The 24353-nt window shown below is 41.6% G+C and overlaps 2 protein-coding genes across 8 annotated transcripts in view; one reads left to right on the forward strand and one right to left on the reverse strand.

Annotated features, from left to right (window-relative positions):
- Positions 1-928: 928 nt before the first annotated feature.
- On the forward strand, positions 929-7882 carry PSMD6 (proteasome 26S subunit, non-ATPase 6). Its single transcript, XM_080605784.1, has 8 exons — positions 929-1187; positions 2244-2449; positions 3007-3152; positions 4227-4446; positions 4540-4648; positions 5800-5968; positions 7355-7432; positions 7577-7882. The coding sequence occupies exons 1-8, from the start codon at positions 1043-1045 to the stop codon at positions 7671-7673; spliced, it is 1170 nt and encodes a 389-aa protein (XP_080461910.1). The 5' UTR covers positions 929-1042; the 3' UTR covers positions 7674-7882.
- A 3736-nt stretch (positions 7883-11618) lies between these two features.
- ATXN7 (ataxin 7) overlaps positions 11619-24353 on the reverse strand; it is an 83084-nt gene continuing 70349 nt past the window's right edge. For all 7 annotated transcript variants that reach the window (XM_080605780.1, XM_080605776.1, XM_080605777.1 and 4 more), the window contains 8 exons: positions 23676-23931; positions 22869-23131; positions 22397-22479; positions 20332-20597; positions 19711-19909; positions 18410-18531; positions 17166-18123; positions 11619-15860 (listed from right to left, as the gene is read on the reverse strand). In XM_080605780.1, coding sequence (XP_080461906.1) covers positions 15843-15860; positions 17166-18123; positions 18410-18531; positions 19711-19909; positions 20332-20597; positions 22397-22479; positions 22869-23131; positions 23676-23931 — 2165 coding nt within the window. In that variant the 3' untranslated portion in view covers positions 11619-15842. The remainder of the gene's footprint in view (positions 15861-17165; positions 18124-18409; positions 18532-19710; positions 19910-20331; positions 20598-22396; positions 22480-22868; positions 23132-23675; positions 23932-24353) is intronic.

Raw genomic sequence — 24353 nt, forward strand, 5'->3', positions numbered from 1 at the left:
ATCAAAACATGGGTTTTTAATAGCCCTTTTTGTCTGCCTTCTGGCTTTTTGAGCCACAAGTATGCTCTTGGGTAACAGTCAAGTTTGTTTCCGCCACAATGAAGACTACAAGCTGATTTATTTATCTATTTATTTTTCCCACCGCAGAAGCTGAGATCCCTTAGAAGCGCTTTTCCCCCGCGTTGTTCTTGAAGCACCAAATATCTGAGAACTGAGATATTCTGGGGCAGATCGCAGAATCATTAGGGTTGGAAAAGACCTCCCAGATCACCCGGTCCAACCCCCCAGTGTCACCACTAACCCCTGTCCCCAGGCACCACCTCCAACCTTCCCTTGAGCCCCCCAGGGACCCCCGAACCTCCCCTTGAACCCCACCGCCTCCCTGCACAACCCGTCCCAACGCCCGACCGCTCTTCCTGACACGAAACGCCCCCAAATTTCCAACCCTGGCCCAACGTGAGGCATGAGGGCACGATTTGGGGGGGGGGATCAGAGGGGGGCCGCACCCCGCTGCGCGCGGCTCGGCTCCCCTCACAGCGCAGCGCGAGCGCACCGCCTCGCAACCACGGGCAGGTTTTTATTTATTTTTATTATTTTTATTTATTTTTATTTATTATTTCCCCATTCCACGCGCCCCCCGTGGGGAAGGGGCAGCACAGGAGCTGAGGGGATGGGGTGCGGGACGCCGGCTGAGGCGGCTGCAGGGGCTCCGGGCACCGTCCCCATGCCCCCCCCCCCCCCCCCCCGCCTCAGGCCGCGTGCCCGCGCGCCCCCTGCAGCCCGCGCCGTGCCCGCGCACCGCTCCCCCCCTCCCCTCTCCCCCCTCCCCTCCCTCCCCACACCGCGCACGCGCGCTGCGCACCCCTCCCCTCCCCGCCCTCCCGCAGCCCTCCGCGCGGGCAGGGGGCGCTGCGGGCCGGGGCGGGGGGGCGGGAAGCGGAAGCGGAAGCGGGGCGCCGCTTCCGGCCGTCGCGGCTGAGTCACTGAGGCCGCGCCGCCGCCGCCGCCGCCGCCTCAGGAGGGCCCCGCCGCCGCCGCCGCCATGCCGCTGGAGAACCTGGAGGAGGAGGGGCTGCCCAAGAACCCCGACCTGCGCATCGCCCAGCTCCGCTTCCTGCTCAGCCTCCGGCCCCGGGCGCCCGACCCCGCCGCGCGGGACGAGCTGATGGCGGCCGTGCGGCTGCACGGTGCGTGAGGGCCTGGGCCGGCGGGGAGCGGCCGGAGGGGCGGGCGGAGGGCCCGTGGGTCTGCGTGACGGCCTGTGGGTCGGCCTGGCGGTCTGTCGGCTGGTCTGGCGGTCTGTCCGACGGTCTGGCGGTCTCTCTGACGGCCTCCCGGTCTGTCTGCTGGTCTGTGGGTCGGTCTCCCGGTCTGTCTGACGGCCTCCCGGGCTGTCTGGCAGCCCGTCGGTCTCTGACGGTCTCCCGGTCTGTCTGCTGGTCTGTGGGTCGGCGTCCCGGTCTGTCTGACAGCCTCCCGGGCTGTTTGATGGCCTGAGGGTCGGTCTGACGGCCTGCCCGTCTGCCTGATGGTCTATCTGACAGCCTGTTGGTCTGTCCGACGGCCTGCTTGTCTATTTGGCGGCCTCCCGGTCTGTCCGACAGCCTGTTGGTCTGTCTGACGAGCTGTCTGACAGCCTGCCCCTCTGTCTGGTAGCCTATGGGTCTGTCAGTCTGTCTGCCGGTCAGTGAGCCAGCCACGGGGTGGATGTGTCTGTCTGGTAGCAAGAGGTGGCTGGGGAGATCCCTGGGGCAGCTCTGGGGCTCTGTCTGTCCATCTGTGTGCCCACAGCCCGCCTGGAGAGCACCACCAGCAGCCCCTTGACACGGGCAGCCCAACAGCAGCAGGGAGGATTGGGGTGCTGGCAGGATAAGGGTCCAGGGGAGTTGGAGGCATCAGTGCGGTGCCCGTCCCTGGCTATCGGCGCTCTCAGCGGGGTGCTGGTGGTATAAGAGGCAGGAGCTGTGCCTGGGGTGTGCTGGGGGTTGAATAAATGGTGAGGGAAGTGCTGAGTGGGAGAGGTGTAAAAAGAGCCGTGCTGGGAAGGATTGGGAAACCAGCCAGGAGAGGCAATGCCTGCTGAAGCATCTCAGTAACGTGCGGCTGGCTGCGTGGACTTTATCAGGTACCTGGCTGCAGAAAGAGCCTAGCTGGCATTGGTGAGCCCTTGTGGTGTCCGTCAGTGCCCTGCTCTACAAACGCACCCCTGTTGTCAGTAACAAACCTTCTGGCTTTTCTTTCAGACATGGCTCCGTATTACGAAGCGCTCTGCAAGTCCCTTGAGTGGCAGGTAGACACGGAGCTGCTGAGCAAAATGAAGAAAGCTAACGAGGAAGAGTTGAAACGTCTCGATAACGAATTAGAGGATGCTGAAAAGATCCTGGGGGAGAGTGAAATCCGAGATGCCATGATGGCCAAAGCTGAGTACCTGTGCAGGATCGGGGACAAGGTTGGTTCCTGGCATGGGCCTTATGGCTTCATGTTTAAAATGCTGCACTGCAATCCCCTTTGCAATCCCCTTAACTGGGCGGGTTGTGGTGAGGGCTCTTCATAGAGGGGAAGCTGGCTGACCAGCAGTGTGGTTTCTCCGTGGGTGGGAGATGGAGGGGGGGGTGTTATTGAAACGTAAATTATCTAGTAACAAACAAGCAGGCTATTAAAACATTTTTTCTTGAAAAGAGAGACATTTATTTTCCATTTATAGATTTTATTTTTCATTTACCTTGTGTCTTTAGGCTTTCCTAAGTTAGTTACACAACGCAACTTAATTTCAAATTACAGTCCTGATTGCCGTAGTCCTTAGAGTTAAAAAAAGCCATTCCTCATACATTTTTTAACTTCTGGTTTAAACTTTGATTCTTTAAGATTATTCAGAATATGCAGCGTTAAAATTACGTGTGAAACTGACAGGACTGTCCATGGAAGACAGTGCGTGTGCGTTTGACAGATGTTCTGCAAATATTCTAGTTGCACTTAAAGCTCTTGTAACGGAAAATGCTTTGCTAGGAGGGGGCTCTGACTGCGTTCCGCAAGACTTACGACAAAACGGTGGCGCTGGGACATCGCCTGGATATCGTGTTCTATCTCCTAAGGATTGGCTTGTTTTACATGGACAACGACCTCATCACGCGGAACATTGAAAAGGCAAAAAGGTGTGGTTTGGGCTGGGGGACCGTTCAGAGAAACGGTAGTGATAGAAATGGAAGGTAAACACCTTGCTATCGTGAAATGACAACGGCTGGTTGTCAGACAGAATCACAGAATAATGGCTGGTGTTACCTTGTACTACAGAGCTTCCTAGTCCTTAGACTTTTATGAAGGGGAAGAGGTTGGTGTTTTTGTTTCAGGTATTTCCTAGCAGCTGACTTGGTTAGAAGCTGTGCCCCCCCGCTGCCCCGTTCTGTAGCTGTTAGCACAGAGCCGTGGGTGCGATTGCCCCGCACAACAAAGCGCGGTGCAGGAATGCCGGCTGGACTCAGCTGACGCCAGCGCCGTCCAGCTGGGCCGATAAAATGCCGGCGTCTCCTCTAGGAGCAAGAGCCCAGTGTCAGCACGGCATGCCTTGGTGCAGCTGTCCTTCCCCCATTTCCACTGCTAGCTTCTCCCCCTGCGCTCTCAGCATTTCATGTTTCACTGGTTCCTGTAGCAAGCCGCAGCTTCCAGTCTGTTCCGGTGCCTTGGGAGGTGATGTTAGAGACTCTTACCCGTTGCAGTGCTCCTTGGGCGCTGATTTTCTCGTGCGCTGCCTTCTGAACGGATTTTGTCTTGGCCTGTGCTCCTGCCTCTGGCCACGTCGATTTTATGTTAATGAGATTTCTGAAAGTTTGGCCGTTTCGGTGGTCTGGCTGTTAGACTTTTTTCTGTGCTGCTAGTTGGACGGCTTTGATTTTAGCAGCAAAAGCAGCGGAAGTACGTTGCCGTGGTTGAGGTTGACAGTAATATTTACGTGTGCATCTCAAAAGGCTGTTGTTGGAATTTTAGAAGCTATAAACTTTTTAAAGTCGAGACGTGCATTGTGCAAAAGCGGCTGGCTTTTCCTGCCCCAAGGAAGTGTCGCTGCTGCCCCTGGCAGATGTATGAAGTACAGACTGTTTCAGCAAGTTGTGACATAAAATAAATTATTCTTGCTCAGATCACAGACTATCAGTTGACTCACTGTACTTGTTTCATATAACTTACTCCATAATACATTTGCATAAGTAATTTTTTTCTTTTTCTCTTTTAAGTCTAATAGAAGAAGGCGGAGACTGGGATAGGAGAAATCGTCTAAAAGTGTACCAGGGTCTGTACTGTGTAGCTATTCGGGATTTCAAACAGGCAGCGGAGCTCTTCCTCGACACAGTTTCGACGTTTACGTCCTATGAACTTATGGATTACAAAACGTTTGTAACATACACTGTCTACGTCAGCATGATTGCATTAGACAGGCCCGACCTTAGGGAAAAGGTAAGCGTGGGTTCAAACAAACCCAGCCTTTCTTTCTATCTCCATGCTGAAAGTAATAATATTTAAACATGGTTTTTTTTGGTTTGCTTTCAGGTTATTAAAGGAGCAGAGATTCTGGAAGTGTTACATAGTTTGCCTGCTGTACGACAGTATCTCTTTTCCCTTTACGAATGCAGTTATGCAGCTTTTTTCCAGTCACTAGGTGAGTTGTTTCTTACAACAGTATTTCGGGTGCTACAGTTGCTTGTTTCAGATCATTCACAACTTTTGTGGAGTAGCTACAGTCTAGGACTAGAGCTTCTTTGTGCAGAAAACAAAAGGTCTTTCTTTTAAACAGTGACCTGAAATTTGTTGCTCTCTGATTTAAAAAAAAAAATTAAAAAAAATCTTCACATACAGTGAGCCTTACGAAAGGTCACCTCTGATTATTTTCAAATTCTTTTCCACCTAGCTGTGGAGCACCATCTTACATGAAGAACCAGGCCAAATGGGAAAGTTTTGAAAGTTTTATCTTTGAACTAAATTACAGGCCTTATGAAGATGCTGAAATCTCAGACTGTAAAAGAAATTACATGGGAAGTTTTCATTGTTGCTGTTACCACGGCTGCTACCAGGCTTTCTGGTCTGGTTTGTGTGTAAAAGGGTGACGCTTAAGAAAAATCTTTTCAGAAAACTTTCTCCGTTCTTGGCAGTTCTTTTATTTAGAATAGAAGAAAATCAGACATTTAGAAAGAGCAAAAAAGAACCCTTCCTTTTGTGGAAGACGAGGCCTGACGAGATTAAAATGAAGGCCAGTGTTTTTCTGTTGCTGGTCTTGCCACAAGCCGAGAACTAAGTGTCAGCAGGAGAAAAAGTCATAGTGCCTGGAAATCCGTGTAAGTAAGTTACTTGTTGTAACCAGACAGTTAATCTTATTTCATTACCTAGCTTTGGGTAAGAACGTTTCTTCAGGTAGATACACACCAACACACCAACACCTGCTTGCATCTCAGCACCAGGTTACGCCAACGTGGCTGCAGGTTTCAGCCCTCACTTCGAGCGAGGTGATCCCCCTGCAGTACGCAGGAGAGAGTTGCTGACATCCTAGAAGTATTCTGTGCTGACAAATTAGCTTTGCCACAACATTGTTTGCATCTTACTACTGCTTCTGGTTCTAGAACCAATACAGTTTTACAAATTTATTTATGCACAGTGTAGAATACTTTTCATACCCAGGAATATGCAAGAATACAGTGTTGTTTTGGTCACACAGATTATTTATTAACTGGTGTTGTATATATTTAATTTACCTAAGTGATATTTTACATTTCTTACAAATTAGAAATTGATTTTTTTTCTTTTTCCTCCTTTCAGCTATTGTAGAGCAAGAGATGAAAAAAGATTGGCTGTTTGCACCTCACTATCGATACTACGTACGGGAAATGAGAATCCATGCATACAGCCAGCTCCTCGAGTCTTACCGGTCGTTGACATTAGGATACATGGCAGAAGCATTTGGAGTCAGCGTAGAATTCATAGATCAGTAAGTTGTTTAGCTTTTTAAGTTTATAAAGATCTCACTTTACACATTTTAATTGTTTATAATGATCTCATGAATAAAAATCTTTGTTTTACTTTGACTGTAAACCTGCCAAGTTAAATTTAGCCAAGCTCTTCCTTCCATAGAAACATAAGTGAATCTTGTTTCAGTAAAGAAAATAGTTTGAGAGCAGTCTCTCGTGACAACTGTTCCAGTACTTCTTTCATTCTGAGGGCCATCTGAGAAACTAGGCTTTTACTAGTAACTTTGTTCTTTATACTGGTATTTCTGTGGGCCCTCATAAGCCATGAAACTTAATATTTTAGAAGACAACTTAGTTCACAGATACGCCAAAGTAAGTATTTCAGCTTTAAGGATCAACACATTTTATCTGCCCTACACGTCTCCTTCATTTAGTTTTGCTTGCTTTCTGGTACGTGAACAGGATGTGATGTTTTTCACTTAAATCAGATATACATTGCAGTATCGGTTTCCAATTCCTTTTCTAGTGTAAAAAAAGGAAAGTCAGATTTAGATCAGATTAGAACTAATGTGAAGTGTGTTAGCTTAGATGAGAACTGTTGTGAGGTGAGAAATTGACTTTTACCTTGATTATGTATGTGAAATGCTTTGTTTCAAATGCTTTCACAGGAATGATTCTTCTTTCATAAAGAAATTTCAGATTTTCTAACATAGACAAGTGTTACAGAAATATGAGTACTGCTTGAAATACTCAGAAATGAATTAATAGGTGTTTCAAGGGAAACCAAATACCATTCAATTCAGAGGTAAATGTTTAAGTCATACTAGCTCTTATGCTTCTCGTTAATTTAGTATTAGTTGTAACTTGTCTTACTGTATATCCCAGAAATTTTGTTTGTTTGTTGACATCAGCAATGTTCTGTGAGCCACCAGTTCATTAATTAAAAAAAAAAAGACAGCATATTTAGAACTACCAGAAAATAAGAAACCTTTATTAAGGGACTTTTAAAATGAATTGACTGGCACGAAGGATTATTATACTTACAGGATAAATTCTGAATGTGTGTATTATGTGACTGCTGCCTTTGAGTTTGAGCAGTAATTGAAGCTAAGCTAAACAGTAAGTCTCACTTTAACTCAAGAGCAAGAGTTTGGCCTGAGAAGAAAATATGAAGACGTTTTGCATTCAGCTTGCTGTAGTGATTGTTCTTGTTTCATGTCCAAGCACTAATAAGATTAGGGTGTGTAAGATACCTTATGAAAATACATAGAGGTTGCTGCTTCAGAAATATTGTGTTGACAGTGTTGTTTTGTCAGCAGGCTATCCATGTGAGCAGGTTCTGTGCTGCTAGGCCTGCAGGTCCTTGGTGAAGTATCATTTAACCAACTTCTTTTCTCTCTTCTTAGGGAGCTTTCAAGATTTATTGCAGCTGGGCGATTACACTGCAAAATAGACAAAGTAAATGAGATTGTAGAAACTAACAGGTACGTTATCAATTCCTAGAAATCGTATTTCACGCCCCAGTTGAATTCTGTACATTTTGATCACGCTTACTACATAAATGTAAGTTTCTTGGTGTAAAACATGGTCTCAATTCTAAACACCTTTTTATTCTCAATTTTTTTTAGGCCTGATAGCAAGAATTGGCAGTACCAAGAAACCATCAAGAAAGGAGATTTGCTGCTAAACAGAGTTCAGAAACTTTCCAGAGTAATTAATATGTAATTTTTGTAATGCAAGGGAATGCAAAATGTAGATGTTTAAAACATTTTGGAAGTATCCTATAAATATATTGTATAACTTGGTATACTGTAGGTTAAAAAAAAAATACTAGCAGGAGAGGTAGTGTTTTTACTTTCCACTTCATTATGTAAGCGATGTTCTGTTTTGGTGTATGGATCCCAGTTCATTTATTAAATGTATTATACGATTGATCTCTTGGAATATATTTTGTTCCTTTACTTGCCTGCCTATGCAGTGTTCAATATTTAACAGCAAAGCAAGGTCAAGAGCCAAACAGAAAGAACCAATTGCGATTCTGCGGTTGTGTTTTTAAGACTTCTGTATTTGAATCAAAAATGAAAAGAAACAGGTGCATAATATTATATAGCCAAAAATGTTAGTTGAGTTTGTATGTTATCCAGACAGTGTGAATTCTTGTTCTAAGATTACAGTGTAAGGAAAAGGAATAAGGATGCAAATGACTCGTAGAGCACTAATACAACCATGAAAACCGTAAAGACTATAATTTTGGGAACACCTAGAACTGTAACAGCCTCTCCCTTACTGTGGCATTTTAGCTGTTGAAAAGAAAGCTAGCCCATTAGCAAAGCATTACATTTGAAATCACTTCCTCTTAGATTTGCAGCTGTCACAAGGTACTACTGCAGGTTAAGGCAATTGATCGAATACTGTGGAGGGTTATGGTTTCATTCTTGACAGGTGCTAAGGAATAAATATCGTTTTGTCTTTTTTGTCTGCCTCCAATAAATTAATTCTAGCAAGGCTTTTAGTGTTACCTAGAAAAATGCTAATTGCATGAGAGAATTTTTAAAGACCCCCCCCCCTTTGGAAAGATTTTGACTTCGCTTGGTCATTTTACGATTTGAGCCTAGTCCTGTGAAGGAGGAGCTGAGAGGAACCTGCAGGGCTTCTTAACAAAACTTTTTAGGCAAGAGCTGGCAGGAAATAGTCACAGCAGTTTTACCTGAAGTATTTTAAGGCTCTTGGCAGCAGCTTGGCCTCTCAGCCACACCAAATAATGGACGGTCATAGAGAAGGCGACACCTCCTGGCGTCCACAGCTGGATACGCAGCAAGAACAGGTTCTTACATTGCTCTCCTGAAAGAAGGAAAAAGTGATCATCTGCTACATAGTCTTTTTTTCAAAAAGAGTAGGACTGCTGAGGGGTCCAGGGTGGCCAGGTCCTGAGATGATCAAGTGAGAGCCATGATCAAGAGCATAACACTCTCTATTCTATCATTTTTAACTGCCTACTTCAATTTCTATGTCACTCAGAAAGTGACAGGATTTCTGCTTCCTTTAAAACCTGAAGTAACTTTTCTTTCCTTGTCCAATGATCTTGTTACTTTTTCTTTTATTTCTTTATCAATTTCAGTTTATTTAATTCTGATCGTATCTGTCTGATACACCCATTCATGCCTCAGCCCTGACGCTTTACTGGGGATTTATAGTCCACATGCAAAAGCTGTACATTCTGTCTTGTAATTTCATCCCGTGCAGCTCCCTGAACTAACGCCATTCTCCAATTTCCCTCTGGAAGGCTGACTTAACGCTAGCACTGCAGCAGCCAGACCCAGAGCTTGATTCCAAGCTGCAGCCCCCCCCCCCCCCCCACCATGCTTTCTGCCTTGCTCTGCAATACGCTCACTGTTAAGCCGCGGGAACACAGGAGGGGGAAAAGGAGGTGGGGTTATTACAGATTGTGTGGGTAAAGCTCTTCTACAGAACAGGTGAAATTTATTTTGCATGCAAACATCCTTTGGCTCACCTGTCTCTGCTGGCCTATCAAAGACACCACTTGTTTTCTCACTGGAGATTGGGCTCCAAAGTTTGAGCTCTAGTCTTGCGGATGACAGACAAGTCACTTGCTTTTGGAAAAAAATAAATAAATTACCTGTTGTGGCCAGGAAGGGCTGCAGATGGATGGACACTTCCAGCACTGTTGGAGAGCTGCTAAACCAGAGCGACAGCGTGCTGTCCTTGCTGATGCTCAGGAAAGACTTCACATGGATTTGGCGACAGATGTCAACTACAGCCATTGCTCTCTGGCTCGGACACTGCCCGTTGACTGCATGTCTCAGGCCAGTTTTCATCCTTCGCAATAAAGTTTGAATCCAGGTTAATTTAAACAACTTCAGAAAAGGTTTTTGAGAGTCCCCTGAAGTTCGGTGGGCCAGGAAAAAAAAACAATAAACAAAAAACAAACAAAACAAGCACACGCTGCTTCTCTGAGACAAAGATCCCATGCTGCTTGTTAGGAACGAATCCAATCGCTAATGCAGCGCTCAGCCAAAGCACCGAGAAAAGCATTCAGTCAAATTAAGAGTCCCATGGTGGATCACACAAGCCACGTGTGTTTGATTATTTGTTGCAGAAGAACGTGATAATAATGACCCAACAGAAATTTGCATTTAAATAAAGCCAATTGCAGGCTCTTGTATCGGTTGGCTCAGTAGCTGGCAGAAGTGCCAGGAGCGTACGGAGGCAGCGGGGGCCGGTGCGGTCGCTGCTGGCCTCGCCGTGCCTAGCAGAGGCTGGGGCCAGCTCCGTGCTCCTGCAGAGCTCCCTAAAATACGTACGTGCACTCAACAGCATGCACAGAGACCCTCTGACATCTGGCTTTGCGTAACACGCATCGACTGCTGGGCTCCAACTTCCACACCACCAAAAAAACTCTTCCTGAATATAAGCTGCGACTTTCCTCGTGCAGTCAGTGCACCCTGGAACTCGGTTATATGGGATAAATGCAAACGTTTTCCTCTTAGAACAGCTTGGGTTGGAAGGGACCTTAAAGATACCTAATTCCAACCCCCCTGCCATGGGCAGGGACACCTCCCACACACAATCAGACCTCACCTTTCCTCCCTCTTCACCTTGCAGTACCCGGGGATACAGAATCCTATTTCAAATGCAGTTAAATGCAGAGTTAATCCTGCAATTCTGACCCAGACGCAGATAGCTCAGTTAGGGACTTGCCTGAATTTGATGACAACCAAGGAGCGCTAGCTCGGCTGCATGAACTCACGTCTCCTGCATGCTTCACGCTGTAGTCACTTGGTGAGCCCAGCACAACAACTTCAGTGCCAATAGCTTATAGGACGGAGCAGAAGTTAGGAAGTACTACTAGGAAAAAAATATATACATATTTGCAGGAGGGTGAAAAAAAAATAAAATCAACCAACACAAAAGGTACTGTAAATAGAGAAATATTAAAAGTACTCATTATAAAAGGACAAAGCTGAGCCTGCTTGCTGCCTGACCCCCATTTATAGCTTGCAGCATTTATCCCAAATACTAAAGAAAACATTTAGCATTAAAAAAGAAAAGAAGAAAAAGGCAAAACCCCACAAACAGACAAAAACCCCATTGCCTTGGCTGCACGTCCTACCCCCCTAACAGGAGTTTTACCGGTTTTGCAGACTGTTCTCTGAAGTCATCCACCGCATGCAATCGTCCTGAGTCACATGCAGAGAAAAGCCTGCAAGAGCATTTAACCTGCTGAATTCACACACTGGGCGCCTGAACTGTGAAAGAATGGAAGATGCTTTTTTATGAAAACAAAACAAAACGATAACAAAAACCCACAACCCTTCAACGTACTGCAACTGGTGTTGTAAAAGCTGTTTCTTGTTATTCTGTTTAGCAAACCAAAAAGCAAGAGCCTTCAGCGACAACTTGCAGAGGAAAATACCGCGGCGTTACTCCCGGCACCTCTCAAAACCCAGATGCCACAAAACCTTGCAGGACGTCAGGCTCAGATTCCAGCAGGCTGACTCCTGGGGCAGCTCATGCAGTGCTGAGGCAAAAGGACAGAATTTGACCAGATCCAATTCTCTGAAATTAGTTCACATAGGCACCGACACAGATAATGTTTTCCTTTAATGGTGAACGATTTCATAACGAAGCAGAAACATATAATGTATTCCATGCAACCAACCTCATTTATTGAAAAGTCCTAATTTTATTGCCTTGTTTAGTAACATGTTTGTTCAACAAACTAATCTTTTTCATGAAGCAAAGCACAACTTTTTTCTTATAAATAGTATAAATTATTTTATTTACAGAAACTTGTTACAAAACAAATAGACTATATATTTATTTTTCTTTTAAATATCCAAAGTAATTTTTTCTATCCCATGACATTTGTTCATGTACTATACAGCAGCCAACACAGAGTTCAGCTGATCAGATGCTCTTGATTATGTATACAAATTATCAAACTATTCACACATTTTACACAGGAGATTGCTTTTAGAACCAGGCTCAACACAGAGCAAGATGCTTTCAAGGCCTACATTCACATTGACATTATGTAGTGCTCATTTCAAAATTATCTTTAAAACGTAAAATATCTTGCACAAAATGTAAAAATGATTATTTTCTGCTGAACAGTGAAACATTAAGAATCTTTCCAAGCCCAATTCCCTCCTCCAGGACAGAATGAGTGAAAGATGAGAGATTCCTTGGCAAGAGAACTCTTACAGGAAGACAACTGCCTTAGAAATGTCATTTGGAAATCACATATTTTATTTTTAAAAGGTTTTCCGAGGTACTTACTGGGTTTTTGTATTGTTTTCCTGGAATACGAAGTATTCTGAACGTTTTCTAACTTATTTCATTTACATTTCTCTCTCCCCTCCCTGCCCAGAACGGGACAGATAAATAAACTGCTGGTTAAAACCACGTTTCAAACCCTTGGCATTATTTCAAATACGCATTATCAATGGGATTGTTCCGACACAAGGTATTCTAATTAAAACATTGTACAAAAGTTACCAGCATCGTCTGCTTCCTTTTGTCAACCCATCTTACTTGTTTTAGAAAATATATTTATAAACGTGGATGCGTATATATATGCACGCACATATATATACACACGCACATATATAATATATAGGTGGAAAAAGCAAGCTCCAAAATTTCAACTGAACATTCAAGTCTTTGAAGGAGAAGCTGTCTAAACAGTCCAAGCTTAAAACTAGTTAGATCAGGCACTTTCAGTTTTTCCGTTAGTTTTAAACCACGTGAGACCCACACGAACGCGCACGCACGCACACGAGCACTACAAAAAGAGAAGCAGTGTGTCACTTAGCTAAACGGAGTCTTCTGGGAATCAGGCAACCTCTAAGCAACGCCGCAGCCACCCTGCGGCCGCAGGCCCTGCAGGCAGGCTCCGCGGGCTGCTGCCGCCGCCTGGATCCGGCTGCAGGACCTGGGCGAGAGCTCCCGAGACGCGAGAAGGGACACAGCTTTCACAAAACAGAGGCACCCCTCCCCGTTGCAAAAGTAGGCATGGTATGCTATTGGCTTGGCAGTGAACCACTTCAAATTATAAAAAGGTATTTGCTTTTTTTTTTTTTTTTCCTTTTTTGTTTTTTTAATTAATTAATAAATAAATACTAGATGATCTCAATTGTACCAAAACTGGATATAAGAAAAAAAGACCTGTGCAAAAATACATATTTAAATATGTACAATCAATTAACAAAATATGTCTTCTGAAATAGGGATACTTCAATATTTATAATAGAACAAGAAATTCCAAAATAAAGATACAAAAGTATGTCTTTTTTTTCTTGTATAATTCTTTGTTCATCATTGCAGCAATTTTTTAGGTTAAGAAAACTGCAGGAGTCATAACGAGAAGTTGGAAAGACTATAAAAACTGTATCTCTTAAATTAATACCAAAATCTGTCTAGAAACAACCCAGCCACTGCGAATTCAATTTTGCAAGGAAAATTAATTTCAGCTTCCTTAGTTATTTACAGTAAGAACTACGTGACAATAAAAGCTTCAGGAACAACGTTCTGCTTGTAACCAAGATCTAAAACAGAATATTTGAGCAGGTCTGTGCTCAAGGGCAGGCAGAATTTACGATGTTCTAATTCTCGACTCCCAATGGCTTGGAACTACACAATGCAGGTGTCTGTGGAGGCTGGCTCCACATGAGCACAGCGCTCAGGAATTAGCTTTTTAAAAGGTCTGCGTGCTATTGAACGGGCATGAATTTGCCATTATGCTTTCAGATCAACAGAACCTTCAAAAAGAGGAGAGTTCGGTCACCAACTCCCCGGCGCTCCTTCTCGCCAAGTTGTCGTTTCCTTTACATTTACATCGATCGAGTCAAATTGCACTTGTGACTGAGACTGTCCTGAAGTGAAATTTTTGCCCCAGTGACTTCATCAGAACACGGATTTCACTCCAACCGGGCAGGATTTAATAAATATCGATTTCTTTTTGTGGCATGTTACTTTGGCTCCTTTCACGTTAAACCAATCACAGCTCCAACAATCCTTTCGACAGGGCAGCTTACTAATTATGAGTCGTTTTGTTCCTGAAAATATCTTTGTTGGTTTTTTGATTAAAGTTTGCATAATAAGAGTCTATACACATTGCTTTCTAAATGTCATCTTTCCTATCAATTCAAAAGCTAAAGTGTCTGCATAGAGGCTTCTTGTTGTTTTGCTGTATAGCAAGGATTTTGTAGCAAGTTCAGGTGAAACTGAAAGCATCGGTAGGTAAACAGCTAAGCAACTGCTACTCTCAGTGGCTTTGGATTCCCTGATGTACTATTTGCCACCAGAACCGGGGGAAGGCTGGGCTACGGGAACTATTGGACAGGCTCAGATTGTCTGTTCTCAGCGACAGCTGGTGCCCCTTTAAGGCAGAAAAATATCTTCTTGGTCAGTAATTTGCTTTCCTTTGCTTTGCCCCTTAATAAAAGTTTAGTCAGTTTTGAGACTTTACCTGATGTTTAAAAACTTAACAAAAACATCCAGACGAACCAAATCCTATTACAATAAGCCCTTTAGCGGAATTCACTTCGGAGGTGTTTTGAAGCGAGACAAAATACTTCGTAAAAATTGACTGGACTATATAAAACTGTGTAAAGCCCCCTTTATTCATAAAACCTCGGGAGGTGTGAGATGACTGGGATGCATACAGCTGCACTTTACGTGGAACTCGGCTGTCAAATTGGCAAATACTCCAGAATTTTGAGAAACCCTTACTGAGTGGTTGAAAGCACAACACGTTAATGATTTAGTTATACAAACAAGGCATAAAATATCTGACTTTTATTTTACTTTTTTTAAAAAATATTTAAATACTTTAAATACTTAGTTTTAAAAGGGCTTTTTTTTTTAAAATTTTTTTAATTTTTTATACAGGCTGGAAGGCAAATCCAGCCTAATTTAACCAATACAGTTGTTATTTTTTAAAATAACAAAGGCTTATGGTATACAGTATAGGTCAGGAAATACGTTCTTTGGGCATATAGTTTTAGAGGTTATTTGCCTTTGTTTGATATTTTTGGATTTTTTTTTTAAAAACAATTAACTTTAATTTTCTTCTGCAATCAAATCTTACTCAAAAGAATAGAAAATAATATTTGTATCACACAAGTACAATTTTTTATACTTGTTTTCTGAGCAATGGCCTCAAACAAGTTTTTTGATTTTTTTTTTTGTTGCCATTGTTGTTTTAAAAGTTTTTTTTTTAATATATTTTTTATTTTTAACTCCTGATAGCTTCTTATCCCAAATTACTTGCAAAAGGCTGGGCAAAACACAGACTATTTTTTGAATTGTGCTATTTTTATATTCCATTAAAGGAACATTGCTATAAAAACACTAAAGCCATATTCCCTTCTTGAGGGCTTCTTTCCATTGTGCCTCAGACATTTTTTTTTCCCCCTTGTTGTGGGGTCCTCTCTGTTGACAGTGTCTGTCTGGTAGCTATCACCTATAAAAGACACCATCAGTATAAAAATAAGTCCACAGTAACGTTTATTTGCCCCCCCCGAAAACATTCTTTTGCCCAGCCAATCTATGTCGAATAGTGGCAAGATGATGTACTCCTGTAAGGAAAATCTCACAGATTTGTAGCAAACTAGTCCAGACCACCGTTAACACTGATAAGAGCAATTATGTGGCTGAACTTCATCCAGTGTCCATTTCTAGTATATTCACTGCTACAGACATGGCTTCAGGGAAATTCCTTGTTTGAGTGACAGTCCAGTAGATTTCCACACCTGAGGACCATGGGAAGCTGGGAAAACTCAAGGCATCTTGGAGTCCAGAATTCCAGATGGAGGTTTTGCTTGTAGTGAAAAGTGTCCAGTTCTTTTCTCACCATGGTGTGATCAGCTGTCAGGGACGCGCCTTTGGCTTTTAAGCAAATAAATGGAAGAGAAGGATGAGTGAGCCAAGCTGTTCCAGCAGATGCCCTTCAAAGACATTTTCTGGACAATGAGAGCATGTTTTGGGGAGGATCAGCAGGCATAATCTGACACACCACTCACATGCGGTTAGCTTGTCTGAAACTTCACAATTCTCAAGCTGGGGTTTTTCAAGTTATAATTGTTTTAGAAATTATTTCCTTCATTCATTCAAATTATATTTTTCCTTTACTTCTATTTGCACAGTTGAAGCAGTAACTATCAGGTAAGCCCAAAACCAAGGTTTGTTTAGTCATATGAATGTTTTTTTTTTTTTTGGTTTGTTTTAGAAAACACAAGTGGTGAAAATCTTCCTTTATGGCTGAAACCGAAAATTCAGAAACTATTCTGAAAAAGTTCTCACTGACCTCCTAACCTCTCCAGGTACACAGAGATTTTTAGGGTTTCAGGGTTTTAGTCCCAGAGGAAACAAAAAGTGTCTCAAGTTTACAGTCTGTAAAATTCTAGTTCCATACCTGCTCTCTAAAATTCCATCTTCGGTATTCTTTTAAAGCTATATCAAATTATTTTAGCCCTCCAAATGTCCCTTCAAGCTGTGTCTAAATTCATTCTAGCTTATCAAGAACTTTCCCTCCCAGTGCAATCAGTTTAAAAGAACAAACCCTCAAAAACTAACTTAAGAAAAGTTACATATTCATGAGATCTGCTACCTTTATAGTAAATCTGTTTGTTTTACAGACTAAAAAGGTTTCTATCTTTTATATCTTATTTATAACATTTAATCTCGTTAATACTAAGACGTTAGTCAATGACACCTTGGGATAATAGGCTTATTTTATCACAGTATCGCAGTTCTGTTATCAGCATTGTTGTTCCACTTTGTAGAATGTTTATTACTGACACAGAAACAAGTCGTTCTGCTGAGACACTCAGCTCAGTTCCACGGCTGGCTGCAAGATTTTATTGTTATTATGATTTATTTTTAAAAGCGAGAACTGAATTTCATCTGAGAGTGATTCAGAGGCAGCATCTATGGGAACTTGGGATGTCATATTTAAGGTTACTTTAAAATAAGTAAATAAATATAACCATACTCTACTAGAATCAAGTGTTTATACAAATCATGTGCAAAAGTACTATAAAAACACTCAAAAGCGGTATTGAACAAATAAGAGAACTGTCTTTCACCTGAATAGCATCTGGAATTGTCTATTACTTATTAAGAGAACACATCGAATCTAAGCACGTGAAGAGACACACTCATACCGGCTTACTTCCAGACAAGAGCTCCTACCTGATGAAGAAGAGAATTGTTCATCAGTCCTTGTGTCCCTGGGATTGCACCAGTGTGTTTTGCGTGAACATTATTCACCGATGACAATTTGGCAACTTTGTTTGACTTGCTGCTGCTGCTGCTGCTGTTTAGGCTGCTTGAACCAGGTGAGCACTTTCTTTTCTTTCCTATTAGTTTGTCAAGGGAAGTATGCGAATGTGAAAAACTGCTGTGCGAGTTTACAGTCAGCTCACTGGACTGATGAACAAATGGCCCTAAGGAAAGAGTGGAATCGCTGCTGTTCATCATCACACTCATTCTTTTTATCGATTCTGCAGGGCTCCCGGTAGGAGGACCCCTCCCTGATTGGTCATGTTTGAGGCTAACAGAGTTAGCTTTGCTAGTCATACAATTGAGGCCAACACTGTGGGACGAAGACGTCACCGATGGATGATAGGAGGTCCCAGAGTTTCCAGAGTTAACCACACAGTTTTTTCTAAAGGACTCTGTGGAATGAGAAGGTGCTAGCAGTGCGGAACTGTTTTTACGCTTCTTTCCTGAGCCGCCGCTGCTACTGACGCTGCCGGTACTGTTACAGGTGCCACTGCCAGCAGAAGATTCCTTAGGTTTAAAAGATTTGCTGGATTTCAGCTTCTGAGGTTTGCTGGGCATAGGTGAAGGTACAGAGGAAAGCACTGTAGGTGTTGAAGGGGATGAAGACACTTGTCTTGATTGCATACTGCAGACAGGATCCACTGCACCCAGAGTAGAAGGATTTGCATTTAGTGTAGTTCCGTGTGATGGTACCGATTTGCTGTTCAGGGACATACAGGAAGGAGACACCAGTGCTGGCGATGACATAACCGTGGTGGGTAAGAGGAAACCTGCTGCGCTGACACCGTACTGTGAAGCAGGCATCGAGTTTGTCCGATGTGGTGCACGAACTGACGTTGTGTTACTAGATGCTGGAGGAATTTTCCTGCGGGTAAAAAGAAAAACAAAAACCCAGGTAGCAACCATTCTCTGGAATAATACCCAGTCCAGTAAATACTGTCTTAGAGCAACTGTATCTTGAGATCGATTAACGACACTAAAATATTTTACCAATAGTTAATTATTGCCAAAAAAAAAGAAAAGTAAAGCATACACTATCAATCTCTGACTTCATTAATCTGAACAGCGACTTGCTTTGCTGTAACTAGAATCACAGGCTATACACATTTCTACAACAATCAGGAATAATCAGAACTTCGATTTTTACTCACTTCCACATCTGAGAATTAAGATGCTTCTCCACCATGAAGTTAAGTGCACATCGAATATGGTTCCACCGCTTGTCAAACACGTAATAACCTCTTCCAATTTGCCGACTACCAAATGTGCAAAACTGAAAAGACAGGTTTTTATTGGCATTTCCTACTTTCAGTGACAACTCTCTGAACAACAACACACTTGCCTAGAAAAATATATGTTAAACGAATATATATTTTTTTGTTTAAACCCAGGATAAAAAAATTTACATTTGATTTCCAATTTCTACATTATAACCACTATTTTAAATTTTTGGCCATAGTACATTGGGATCATTTCTTTCCCCATCTGAAATTCCCATATTTATGATGAATGCAGCAATTAGATTTGAATCCCTCTGATTAAACAGAGAAGGACAATAGTGTATTTCACATTTCTATATATATGTGTGTGTACATACACACTCAGGTATATACACACACACGTAACATTCCCTTCTGAGGAGCTGTCAGCTATTTGCTCATAGCCTGTTTAAAAACAACAAAAAAAAAGTAAGGCTAGGCCTATAGATAAAGTAAATGGTTTAAGAAGACAGAAATTAGAGGGAAGGTTCATCTACTGCACCTTACGGTTCATTTCTTCAAGTAGCCTGTTAACATTTTGTTGAAGGCAAAGATAATAGATCAGCCTCACGTGAAAGATGTCTGTTAGCATACTGCAAGAAACAACTTGCAATAATAAAAAAAAAGGTATTTGATGGTTCAAAAAATGAATCTATGAGTTTTGCCAAATGCAGAAATATTTCAGTATTTTGTGTTTGAAAAAAGATAAGTACACCATATATGCCAGCTTTTGTCAAGATTTAAATATTTAAAACCACATTATTGCTACCTTCACTGTGACAACTGGCACCTTGAGTAAAAATGTCAGGGGAAAAAGAATTCTAGTAATAAAATCTCACTAAAAAGCCATTATTTGCATGTCCTTATTCCACAGCTATTATTTCCTGGAAATGTCACATGCCTTCCTACCCCAAAACTACAGCCCTATAGAGCAGTTGCCAATTTCTTTAGTACTTCTGCAATTTGATTTCTTTTGTATGGCAGCAGGGAGGCCCAAACATATTTCTTTGGCATGTTTACTTTGAAAATATGCTGATATCATCACTATTGATTAGACAACAAAATAATTTGCTTAAAATCTGAAAAAAAACCACCACAAACACAATAGAAAGCCACCCTTAAGCCCCCCAGGTTATTTGTTTACAAATTCAGAGCCAGTGAGAGACCAAGGTTAACTTTTACTTAACACATACAGCGGCTGGTTGAGGATGATGACCTGAATAGTGACAATCCAGTTTTTCAACAGGCTCTTCTTTTTCATCACATTCTCCCTCATCACTGGATAACCGAGATGCTGGCTCAGCTGCAGGCAAGGGAGGGTGAGGGGATTCGTGGACAGAAGGAGAATCGCTAGGGGCATTTCCACTGTGCTGGGCTGGACAGCCTGGAGGCCTGGGCAAGGTAAGCAGTAAAGGTGTTATTGAGGCGAGGCTCGTCAACAAGCACTTCATAGTGGATGTTTCAACACTGACACAAGGAAATTTACATTAACTGATGCCCAATATTTTCAAGAGTCTCGTAACACATCTACCGAGAGAAAGGCGAGGAGTTATTCTACCCCTGGAAAAGCAGCATTGCCCAATTGTTGCAGAACTGCTTTAATTGATGCAAGTCAGCCTCTGCTATTTCAAACTCCAAACCCTCCTTGCTATGAGTTACAGCCCAGCATGTAATTGCTAATTGCAGACAGACAGTCACCAGGCCTAGAGCAAAAATGCTACCCCATCCAACAGATCCCTATCTCTCTTTCAAAATCCACGTGATGAAGCTACCAGCGTTAATTTCGTACTATTGGATATGCAGATTTTCCTTACCTTGGAAGACTGGGGGGGTGAGGTTTGGGTTTATTAGGTAATAAAGGCTTTGATTCTGTAAGAGTAACTCCATGAGAATTTTGGTGCAGCTCCTGGGAAGTTTTAGTAGGTGAGGGATGTGGTTCCCTGAGAGGGGGCATCTGCTGATGATGATCCGAATGTCGAAGAAGTTCCTTTTCCCTGGTTTTGCTTTTGTGCTCGGCTAACAACACATCGAATCGTTTTCTTCGACCCTGTACAGCCCTCCGCTGGGTTAAGGAATGTGTCTGCAAATCCATGAATAAATCATTAATCCCAGGCTATTAGATCTGTGGAAATTACACACTCAAAACACATGTCTAGAGCTCTAGAATACAGACAATAATCACATTTGTGGTTTAGTAAATAAGTGGAAGAATGACTTATAAAACAAACTTGGAATTTTTTTTTGTGGATGATTACATGTCTTCCTGATACAAAATAATGAAAAACAGCACTTGAGTTCAAAACTTCTTCCAAAGTTCTTCCTTTTTTTTTTTTTTTAAAGAAGAAACTACCAAAGAAACTGCTCTTATAATGCTAAGACTGGAATTACAAATCTTTTTAACATTGTTTTTGATATTCTAACTGCCAATATGGTATCTGTTCTTCTCACCCTAGTGCACAACCAAAAAATACCAAATATTTACTTTCACTTAAAATATTTAACACAATAAAACTTAAAATCAGACTTGTAACGGGAGACACTAAAAATATTTATAAAAATTATTTACTTCCTTCTGTTTACTAATATATTCCTTGAAAACAAATATTTTCCAATGTAATAGAGGAGGTATTACAGAATGAAAAAAAAAATACAGCAGAATCCACAGTCAGACAGAACTCAAAGTCCTTTGAGCCTTTGAGCATCCTGAACTCTGCACAGAGTAAGACATACATTGTACAAATTCTAGGTAAAGTGAAATAGGTGTAAGCTATTTTTTTTTTTTTTTGAATTGTTGAAGTCACATACTATACCTTATTTTCATATGGCATAAAAGGTTTGATTGGCTAATTTTCATAGGTAAAAATATTATCATGTAAATTAGATACAAATAGCAACTCAGAAAAATATTTTGAGTAGGTGCAATATAAACAATTGCTGAGAAACATTTTTACTTTCTTTCTCTTAAAAAATTTTGATTTCTCTAATTCTCCTGTAAAATCTTGAAACTTTTTCCCTTCTCTATTAGCAAAAGGATTGCCTCCCCACTGTAATTCCAAAAGGGCAATGTGTTCAAGTTCAGTTCCTGCGGGTCATTAGCGCCAGCTTCATGTACCTTTGTTCTGGAGGTGGTTTATTTACCAGATGCTTCCTCTACCGACAGTTTAGCTGCTTTGCATAAAAAAGGCTAAATATTATACAATTGCATAGGATCTGGATTTTCGGTTCTTTGGGACTTATACACCCTACCCTCCAAGACTTTCGAGCAAAATAACACATTTAAGCTGATCGAAAGTTTTTTAAAGATAGTTTAATTTAGAGTTTGACCTCTAGGCATACTCCATAGCTTTCTCAGAAGACTCATTTCTGAGTAAGCTGTGTAGGTAAATCCAGCAGCACTGGCATTTGCACAAATACCTGCTAAGTATCTGCTGCAGGCTCTGGTGGGGAAAAGGAAAGGAGTGAGAGTGGGGGGAGCTTGATTTATCAGAATCACACATAAACAAGTAATACTTCTAATGCTTATGACGAAATTTTAAAAATCCATGGTCTGTAACCCAAAGATTATCCCCCAAAAGAACATGCTGGCCCCTCTAGTACATTCATGGGGAGTAACATAATTGTTTCCATGTCAGCATCCATGTAAAAGGTTTATTCAAATATAAAGATCTCCGGGTTACTGTGGGAACTAAGTTTTTGGATAAACGATTGGCTTAACTTTGAAAACAATTCCTTCATGGTCCTAGATAATATGCTTTGAGAGGGACCATTTACAGTGGCAATTACTGACAGAAGAAATTTGTAGTTTTCTGTTTTCTGTCACATTCCCTAGGAAATTAAATGTGAACTTTACAAAATCTTATTCTGATTAAGACATCCTACCTTGCATGTCAAAGACCTAGTACAGGGTTTCTTGGTTTCCACATCAATGACACCACAGTATATATCAGGATCAAATTCTCTCTCTGTCAAAGGTGCACAAATATGCCAATTATTGAAAACAGCTTTCATAAAGACATCTTGAAATACTGACATTTATTTGCTTTAGAAAATTTAACCATACTGGAAATTGTTTTCAAATATAACACATCTTAAAGCTAAGAACTGATAGGCCTGTAACACCTGGATGTTTTCTGAAAGCAACAGACACATTTCATGTTGTTTGCATCCTTTACGAACACGTCAAGCTAAATTTAAATTCTAGTACGTAAATGTACCTAATTACAACTTAATGTTATAAAAGTAAATATTTACTTCTGAAGCTTATTTTTATATATCTTATATGTATATTTTGTATATTTTTATGTATACACTAATAAGAAAAATATAGCAAAAAATATTTAAAAGTAATTACCTGACAATCTTTTATGTAAAAATTTCCTATTATTTGTATTTTCTTCAGGTTTCTTTTCCAAAAATGGAGGCACAGAGAGAAGACCTTTACCATTCAGTATCTGTCCAGGGGAAGGCAAGGGTGGCTTTGGTATTGAGGGACAATTAAGGCCAGTCTTTATTGAGGAACTCACAGTAGTAGAACAAGTTGGACCAACAGCAGTTTTCAGTTGGGCACCATCTATCTTTGGATGAATCTTTTCCACTTTGACAGATGGAGTCATACTAATATTTATGAAAAAGAAGGGGGGAAAAATTGTAAATGATAGTATCATGAGTCATAAATTACAAGAAGTACTTAAAATTTATTACTCAATACTCTGATCTATTCACAGTTCATTTTTAGACCTAAATTGTTTATTCCCAGTTTTCTTATTTTTATTCTTTTTCTTATTTATTTTCACATTTGTGGTGATGTCCACTATCTCTTCTGTGCTCTTGTCCCCATTTCCTTGGAAGTATTTCAGTGACAACAGAAACTACAGAAACTCACTTACAATGAAAGTATGCAGATTGGATCAAAGAATAAAGACCCCCTAGTAGAACGGCCTTTATTTATAATGATTCAAGCTGCATCTTTGCAAGTGTCTCATTCGACAGTTTCATCAGTATACCTATAATCTTAGACTATGCTGCTGGAAAAGATCTGGAGGAGTTTAAAGTGGTCTCTCTCAAAGTAAAAATCCTCTGAAACAAAAGGAAGTTCTACTGATACAGCAGTTTCTACGCACGTAATAATATTTAATTCTTTGTCAAAATGCATACTCACATTTTATCATGGGGAACTTTGCTATGCTGTACCGGATGCATTAACCTGTTGTTTCCGCTGATCTGCAGCTTGTCTTTGGGTAACTTCAACAACTTGGAATTTGATGATGACGATGCACTAGTACCTCCACTGGATGAACGATTGCTACCACTTCCAGTGCTACCTTTGTTTTTTGAAGGGAAAGATGAAATGATGGAAAATACTGAAGAGGAAGGAGGAGTCAAAGGCGGCTTGCTGGAGGAGCTGTGTCTTCTTTCTGAAAAGGAGAAAAAAAAAGGGGGTTTTAAACTCCCACAGCCCATGCAGAAACAATTCGTTAATACTTCATGTTGTCGTTTACTCCATTAACATTTTTCCTTTATTGGCTTGGGAGGTCCTCTGCCACACACGGAGCAGAGAGGATTCAAGCCTCACTATAAACCATGAGGCTCCATTCATTGTTGGTCCCCAGTCAGTTACAGGAGTCTCTTTTAACTTTGTGAGCTACATTCCTCAGCCACTAAAGCTTAACTTTTAGTATACGCTTCCCACTCTCTCTCTCTCTCTCTCTCTCTCTCTCTCTCTCTCTCTCTCTCTCTCTCTCTCTCTGTCCATCTTACAGAACAAGAAAGTGAGAATCAAACCCAGACCTCCGACACACAAAGCAAAGAGACCCCTATCCTCAGGCCAAGCAAGCCT

The sequence above is a fragment of the Anser brachyrhynchus genome, assembly GCF_964034855.1.
Source record: "Anser brachyrhynchus genome assembly, chromosome: 10".
NCBI lineage: Eukaryota > Metazoa > Chordata > Aves > Anseriformes > Anatidae > Anser > Anser brachyrhynchus.